Source organism: Suncus etruscus, chromosome 10 (assembly GCF_024139225.1).
Source record: "Suncus etruscus isolate mSunEtr1 chromosome 10, mSunEtr1.pri.cur, whole genome shotgun sequence".
Lineage (NCBI taxonomy): Eukaryota > Metazoa > Chordata > Mammalia > Eulipotyphla > Soricidae > Suncus > Suncus etruscus.
This window is the reverse complement of record NC_064857.1, coordinates 110,312,767-110,321,673: the sequence shown is the minus strand read 5'-3', so window position 1 is coordinate 110,321,673 and position 8,907 is coordinate 110,312,767. Positions and strand designations below refer to the sequence as shown.

The 8,907-nt window shown below is 38.5% G+C and overlaps 1 protein-coding gene across 3 annotated transcripts in view; it reads right to left on the bottom strand.

Annotated features, from left to right (window-relative positions):
* Nucleotides 1–338: 338 nt before the first annotated feature.
* The window catches only part of ELMO1 (engulfment and cell motility 1), a 514,761-nt gene continuing 506,192 nt past the window's right edge, over nucleotides 339–8,907 (bottom strand). For all 3 annotated transcript variants that reach the window (XM_049781864.1, XM_049781865.1, XM_049781866.1), the window contains 2 exons: nucleotides 7,560–7,637; nucleotides 339–1,694 (listed from right to left, as the gene is read on the bottom strand). In XM_049781864.1, the coding sequence (XP_049637821.1) occupies nucleotides 1,494–1,694; nucleotides 7,560–7,637 (279 nt within the window). In that variant the 3' untranslated portion in view covers nucleotides 339–1,493. The remainder of the gene's footprint in view (nucleotides 1,695–7,559; nucleotides 7,638–8,907) is intronic.

Here is an 8,907-nt window from a genome sequence, read left to right as displayed (position 1 = left end):
ATATATTTAGTCAGTTTCTTAAATTCTATGTTAAGGAAGACAAAGGAAATAAGGAAATCACTGTCAGGAGGCAATAGTACCCAACAAATAAATCGTAATTTCTGCACTGTGCATTTGACTTTCGCCATGACTTAAGATTTTTTTTTTTTTTTAGAAGGAAGGATCCTTGCTGGTGCTTAGAGACTACAGTGCTCTAGTAATGGTTGCACTGGTCAAAAGTCCCCCTGGCCAACGCTTCACAATTGAGGTTTAAGAGGTTTCCTGTTTAACACATTCCTATATGATGATCATAGGAACAAGAAGAACCTAAATTACCAATCAAAACACTGGTCATCAACTCATCACAATTAATTTTATTCCATAGCATGTTCAAGGGAATGTTATTCTCAGGACAATGTTTAGGATTAAAATAATTAAAAAAACCTGAAAATCACACACGTATTTGTATCTCTTCTTTTCATTAAATATATATCTGTTTGGCAAAAAAATGTTAGACTCTTTTGTACAAAAACAAAGCCAAAAAAAAAAAAAAAAAACCCCAAACCCCTGCAAATTGTCAATACCTGTAGGAACAGCAATGATGTAAACTTGGAAGTCTGATGACTTAACCCTTCTGTGGAGCACGTGTGACAGCAAAAATCCTCCAAGAGAAGGTAACACCAAATCCTCAGCCAACAATGGCCTACCACAGAGGCATTTAGGCTTAGTAGATCAAAGATGGAGTGTGATGACTGATTCTACCATTTGTGCTTTCTGCTAAGGGGCTGGGAAAAGTATGGAATGAAGAATGAGGATCTGGGCTGAGCTAGGGTTAGGAGATTCAAGACTTGTTTGTGAGGAAAGATCAGTCATGGTGCTAGAGCAGGTGTTAGGTGGGTGTCGGACCTGTGTACTAGGTCAGGGAGACCCAGTGTTTTGTGAGCAACAAAGTGAAGCTGCAACTATTCTTGGATCAGAGAAATCTGGGACAAAGCAAAGGCAGGGAGAGAGGAAGAGGAGCTTGGAAAGCAGTTTTTAATTCACAAGTAATTGGTGGTGTTAGCTGACTTTAGAGAGAAGGGCAGTGAGGAAGGTGGTGTTTGGTCTTTTCAAGCAGCTAGGCCATTTTGTCTAAACTCAGATCTGGGTATACTCCTCTGGGTCTGGCAGGCAAGTTTTGGGGACAGTTTGGTGTGCTGGATTTTCTACTCCAGGAAGGAAATATGTGATGAAAGGGCCCTTTGGCTCTGTTATTGGTAGTGGGGTTTGTTCTTGACCCACTAATAGACTGCAGGAATAGGAAGTGATCTAAAGCAATGGAGTCTAGAAACAGAGCCAGATCAGTGAGCACAATGCCAGGTTGGGGCATGAAAATACCAGGGCGAGAAGCCAGGCCAAAGCAAATGATGACCCACACATTCCTCTATCCCAGAAGATTCCCAAGTGTGGGTCTGTTCTCATTCATCTCTCGTTTGCTAGATTTTCCAGTATGGAAGGGTGTACTTCCTGCCCCTTCAGTTACAGTCGTAGACAAAGTCATAGTTGCTTGGCTCCTTTGGGATTGGTGGAGGTGCATCTGGAATCTGAATGTTTTCTAGGTCTAGAAGGCGGAGCTTGATTTCCATGCTGAGCAGGGTATCTAAGTCATTCCGGGTCAGGTCACTTAGCATGTCTTTCCCCAACAGTGCATTCAGTCCATCTGTCCAGATACAGTACTGGTGGGAAAGAAGACAAAAGTGAGACAAAGGCAATGGCAACAATAAGAGTACAGTAGGAACAACCACAACTCTCAGCTGACTTAGAAATGTGCTATGTTAGGTTCACCTAACTAATCATTTAGTATTTATGGTATCTCTGCATACTTTCAAGAAACTGAGGCACAGAACAATTCAGTAATGTGGGAGTTTGTAGGGTAATGACAACTGAACAAGCACAATCTGACCACAGTGTCTGCCATCTTTTGTTCGTTTGTTTGTTTGTTTTGTTTGTTTTGGGGCCACACCCGGTGATGCTCAGGCGTTACTCGTGGCTATGTGCTCAGAAATCGCTCCTGGGTTGGGGAACTATATGGGACGCCAGGAGATTGAACAATGTCTGTCCTAGGCTAGGCCACACAAGGCAGACACCTTATGGCTTGTGCCACCACTCCGGCCCCATTATGTCTGCCATGTCTACATGATGTGTAACTCCCTAACCTTAGAAACAGCAAAGTATCTCTACTGTTGGGAACAGACAATGATTAAATTTAATTAAATGGATTAAGGTAGACAGACTGAACAAAAATGCTGGATAGATGATTTATGTGACCCTTATTTCCCAGAAAGCCAGCATTGAAAATGCAGTGGAAAGCTCTATGAGGAAGGTCCTATTTTATCTGTACCATTTTCCCCAGAAAAAATTCCCTTGAGATAAGCCTACTCTGTAGATTTCTTTCAGTCATGTAGCTCTTTTGCCCAGTGAGCACATAATTCTTGTTGACATGCAAAGGCTTAGTCTGATTAGATTAGCATAGATAGGCAAATGTTTGTAAATAATTCCCTTACTGCTCCAATAATTGTTGCTTTAAAATAATAATATGAAATGTAGTAGAAACTTGGGGTTTTCAGTTCACAAGGATGTGAGCCTCCTAATCCTATGCTTTTTCCTCTTGTATGTTTACATTTTCTTCTCAATCCTGTGACAACCCTGTTTCAGCCTCATCCACTGAGGCCTGTCTCGTCTCCAGAGATATAACATGCATGGAGGGTATATGACTTTAAGTATTGGCAGAATACAAATCAATAATCCTGTGCACAAGGTGAGGACAAAGAATATATATCTATGTCCCTAGGGTCAATGTCAGGTCCTGTGAGTTTCTTTACTGAGTGCAGCGAGAACTCCTTGTCTAAAAGCTAATAATCTCTGTCTGATGCTTAGTGCTTACAATGAATTTTTTTGCCACCCAGAAACCAATATAAGTCTCACCTTTGCATTTCTCAGCAAAAAGGTCATTAAATAGCCTTGTGGTTCCAAAAAATTAAATTTTGATCTTAATCAGAGGTAGGTCGAGAGGTGTTGGTGGGGGGAGACTCTCTTGTTGGTTTCTCTCATCTAGGTCTCTGAGATCCCCCTCCTTGACCACCACTGGTTTGGAAAGTCCTTCAGAATTTATGACTAAGAATTTGGTTCTTCCTCTCTAATAAAATTAATCCTCCTCTTTGAATTTTCAGTAAACTAGGAATTTTTGGGGGGAGGGAACTGGGTCTTGTTTATCTCAGACCTTGCCTTGCTCTGGTCACAGGACTTCTGATCCTATTCTGGTACCCCAGTCATGATATCTGTTCACACAATTTCAGTCAACATGTCACCACATTTTATGCTTTCTGGATGATTGTGGATTGGCTAGGCGTTCCTACATAAAATGTCTAGATTGCAATTGTCCTGCTCTTCCTGCCATACTGGTCTTCCCTCCTCTGTGCTATTCTCAGAGGGTCAAGCCCCAGACCTTATTTGACTGTCCTTTGGTTCTGTGGCTGTGTTATAGAATATAATGGCATATCTCAACATAAAACTATTTAATATATGAAACACTCTACAAAGCAACAGTGATGATGATGTCCTGGAAATCTATAATGATGCATACTGGCAGCACCAATTTTAAATGGAGGAAGTGCACTGGGTGTATATAATAGGTTTGTAGGTCAACTCTGGGCTATGGAACTTTGGTTCTTCCTATTTATTATCTTGGTCAAAGTATTTTACTCACCTAAATATCAGTTAAGTGCTAAAGGGATTTCTGGTATAAGTGTCTTTATTAATACATTATATTCTGAACTCATTGTAAATTGTCCTTTCATCACAAATATGTTTTGTTTCATTTTCAACAGAAATGAATATGTCATTATCACCCTTTTTAGATCTTGATACTGTGGATTTCAGGAGGGGTGGGGAGAACTTAGAAATGCTTCAACTAATTCCAATGTTCCTCCAGACGTGCATGCCATTGAACTCTGCTCTGACACCATTTCATTGTAAATCCGTAAGTTCTGTTGACTACTCTTATTTGTAGATAGTCTTCCTAGATCTGTCTAGCTTCCTAGAACAAAATAATTTAAGCCACAGAGACATTTCTGTAGTTCTTTTTTTTTGAAGAAGCATAAGACTCAGGAAAATTGCTATAAAAACATGTTCACTTGGAATCAGAGTGATAGTAAAGTGAGTAGGGCACTTGCCTTGCATGGAGCTGACATGGGTTTAATCCTGTATGGTTCTATATAGTCCGATGCATCACTGAGTGTGGTCCTCAGTGCCCAAAAGAATGTTGACCAATAAGTAAAAAAAGTTTGTATGAATTTTAGTTGGAAGCATCAATATAAATTTAAGCTATAACTTTTTTTAATAATAGAAATCATAGTTCCTAGCCTCATATATCTAAAATAATAAATACTGAAGTGTCAATAAACATGATTTTGGGGCTAAATGCCCTACTGAAAGGAACCTTAGAGAAATGGTAAGAGATTTACAAGATAGCCAGGAATGTCTGAAAGTTACCACCAAAGATAGGTGTAATATAGTTAATAGGGCGCAGAAGACGCTGGGGAGGTATTCATACTTTGTCTAGAATGGATTATTTAGAAAATGATAATGACAAAGAACTGCAACCCTCTGAAACGCAATTATGTTTAAATCCATAAACTCCTAATAATAATCAAACACAAAATATACCCCATTGGTCTCCTTAAGAGAATGCTCAGTACTTTAGAAAGCAGTAAAGGGAATTAGTATTTATCCTGACTATGAAACCTAATTTGTATGACCTAAAGATAGTCAAAGAGTTGATGAGGCCAGTTTATGTTAAGGAAACTATCTCACACGTAAATGACAATGATGCTATTAAGTGGGTGCCTTCCTGCACTATCTAATGATGTAGATGATAATCAACAATAGCTTCCAATATCCCCTGAAGACACCACAATGAAGACATCATTAATGCTTAAAATTAAGCATACATTTGATTAACATTCTAACTACAATTTAGTATGAAATACAAGTGCACATTGTGTCAGGAAAAAGAATATTCTACTTTCAAAGGTGACCAAATCCTAATCTCTGGACCTCATGAGTAATGTTAGTGTCTATGCCAAAGGGAATTAAAGTTGTTAATTTTATGACCTTAAAACTGAGATTATCCAGGATTGTCCAGGTGAGTTGGATATAATCACAAAGGTCTTTCAATGTGGAGGAGGCAAATGGCAGCAAAATGAGAAGCAGAGGGAGACTCAATCATGAAAGAGCAGACTGTAAAGGTGTGATGTGTATTCAGCAGGGTACTGATGGTGGGGTAGCTGATACTGAACCCCACATGTACATCCCCCTACCTAAGAGAAGAGCTGGAAGTGGAACCTCCCCTCCAACCTCCAGAAAGTGATAAGGCTTTTTGGAACTCCAACTTGGTTCAGAAAGACCTACAGATTGCTATCTCCGTAAGTATAAGATAACCTGTTTATGCTGTGTAGGCCACTAAGTTGTGGTTATTGATTATAGTGGCAACAATAAAGAGTAAACATAGTTATAATCAGCAAAACCTATACCAGCGGTGATATTACCAGATAATGGTTTGTTTAATAAATAAATTGAAAGGAAAAAAACCTCACAGAAGATGGAGATATTCAAAGGAATTTAAGTCATATTAACCAACCACAATACACGAATCTTATTTAGATTTTGCTCTGAACTACATATAAGGAAAACCACATAAATGAGATCATTAAAACTCTGAAAATTTGCTGCCTACAGTGATATTAGAACATTTAAAAAAAGTTTAGATGCAATCATGGTATTCTAGTTAGATTTCTAAAGGAACTGTTATTTAGAGATGTCGCAGGAATGATATGATAGCTGGATTTTATTAAAAATAATCTGGGTATGTCAGTTGGGTGTAGGGAGAAGGACACAGATGAACTAAGATAGAGCACAATGTCTGATAACAACCGGAATTGAGTAGGAAACTGCAGGAAATGTGGTCTGAATTCTGTTCTCTCTCTTCCTAAATACACAATGCAGGGGTCAAAGGGAGAGGTTTTAGAACAAGAACACTAGAGCTAATTTTCCTAGATTATCCCTCACTGCCTATCTATATGATTTCTTATTCTCTCATTTTGTTCCATTATAAAAATATTACAGGTTGCATTTTTTTTAAGAATTCTCTAAGGATTAACTGAGGTGAAGTCCATAAGGCATTGAATGGTGCCCGACTAGCCCAGACAAAATCAGGTTCTTCATAATTATTATTATCTTTTCTATTGTTGAGACATTGAAGTTTCCATTCCCAACAGAAGCCTGTTTTTGATAAAGACACATGTAGTGAAATTTTCTATTTTATGGAGTGATTATGCAAAGAAAAGAAGGCAGTAGATATGAAAATGGACTGGAGAAATTGAAAGTGTTCGTAGCTTACAACATTTTTCTTCTCACTATGTCAATAAGATATGAATAAAACCTCAGCAGTTCAAGAACATTTACCCTTATCTGAAATTGATGTATGAGAGAACATAGATTTAAATAAGGTCCATACTTCCACTATTGAAAGCAGTTTTCTATATAGCTGAATACAGAATGACTTGTATATAACCAAGCTTTTATTTAAAAGGAAAAGGTAGGATACAAAGTCTATTTTCAGGAAGATGAAGACAAAGTCAGAGTCTTCTTCAAAGTAAATGCTAAGGAGCACAGAATTTCTATTTAAGCACCATTCTAAATGTAGGATTTGTGTCTAATCTTTTCTCTCTCTTTGGGATGTACAATTTTATTCAAAACCTTCAAAGGAGTGAAACTACATACTGAATAACTTTTAAATGAGCTGAGTCTCCCAGGGGAAATTGGGAACAAAAGTCAAATTTTATTAAAATGTTCCCTTCCTTTCTAAAAGCTGTTTATGCAACTGCATGCAAAACAAAATTTGAATGGTATCATCTAAAAATAAGATTTTCAAGTATGTTGGTTCCAGTTAACAAGAGAAAGATAAATCAACCATAACTGCTACAGAATCTTACAAATGCATTTCTCTAGATTTATGCTAAATATTTTAATATAGCTGACAGTGTGCTTCAAGAAGAGAAACAAATTATACATATAACAAGATGTCAAAAAGGAATAAAAGCATTTCAAAAATAAAATTCCAACAGCAGAGTCAGCCCTGCACCTCTTAAAATAACTTAAAGATTCATGATAGAAAATCCACTTCTTAAATGTTCAAAGATAGAAACAAGTTTATCTTGTGAGAATTCTGTCTGAAAATTAAATATTCATGACAACCAAAGCTGTAACCAGGGACACTTTTATGCCCTTGCTGGGTTTGAGATCTATCAACATTCCTTTGCTTTGCCAGAAACTACTAGGCTGGCTAGTAAGAACTTGAACCTATTAGAATTGGCAGTTTTTCAAGAGGTTTCCATTGTACTTTGAATCAACAAGATGTTCGTGTATTCATTAGTTTTCTCAGGCGGGCTTTTATATTGCTCATTGCAATATTTTACCTCCTGCTTGTTTTTCTAAAGAAAACAAGACATTCTCTCAGAAGTTAATCTCATGGAGACCCTTACCTCATGCTTGTCAGGAGCGATGAAATTCAGCTGGCAGTTCGAGTCATACAAGATGGAGAAAGCAAGGTCAAGCACCTCCTAAAAGAGATTAGAAGAAAATTCTCACATTCCAAAAAACTGGTTTCAGATGGAACATGATTTGCATCCACATCTTGTCCAGAAAGAAGGAGCAACAATGAGGTTGATGGGAGGATAGAGAATACTGGGTAAGTTTCAGAACTCATTTCCTTCACGTCATTCAGGGAAATTCTTCCCAGCCATCTCACTTACTTATCATGATTGCCTAAGAGCAGTATGTCACCAATTCCATTGATCAGCAGCCCTAAGAGATGTTCAAGGCCACACTACCCCAACATTCTGTCACTCTCCTGAGTTGAGCATCTTCTTTCTGGAGACAAGGGAAAATAGTAAACCCTTTCCCAGCCAGCAGGCTCAATCTCTCTTCACTCAACACACAAGAATGCCTGCAGGGATGTGAATTGGTATCTGAATTGCACAAAATGAGTTTTCTAGGTGAGCGGTGGATCTTTAGTAACTTGCTTGGCCTCTAATCTTTAAACTGCTGAGGAACTCAAGCTATATTTTATTCAAAAGAAGAAAGAAGATGAAAAGGAGAATGAATCCAAGATCAGAATACTTAGGGTTGTACATTGAGTAGATTATGAGCCAGAACCAACTGAAAAAAGGACTGAGATGTTACCAGTTCATTGGTCTGTTATGGTCTTGAGTTGCTCAATGATATGTTAGATATGTATCTTAAGATGAATATCTCAGATTGTGTATGAACTGGTCAGAATGCTCAGAAGGATATACTCTTTGGAAAAGAGTTGTCTATCCATCTCAACAATCCAATAGCTTAATTGAAAAGGAAGGATGAAGCACATACAAACAGTGTTCTTACACATCACCCTCAACAAACCACTTCCTTCTCTTGTGTCTGTTCTAAGCCCTGCCAATCACCATTTGCTTCCCTCTGCTACTGTCTCACCATCTGCCCAAGAGAAATATTTCTAAGTGGCAAAGCACACATAAAAAAGCCCCCAAAAACATGAATTGCAGAAAGATGAGTACAAAGTCTTTTGACTTCAGGCGAGGAACGGGTTAAAGAAATTTTCCTAAAGAAGTCTGAAGTCTGAGTGCTATCTCTGTGCTCCTCTAGACACCCATATCTGTAAGATTTCATGGAGCTGAAGCCCCTGGAACAGGCCAGAGTGAGTGCAGGAGGTTGCCGACTAGGGCGGGTGGAAAGCGGCCATTCAAGGGAACCTTGAGCTCCCAGAACAGGCCAGAGTGGGTGCAGAAGGTCGCCGACTGTAGCTGGTGGAAAGCAGCCATTCAAGGGAACCTT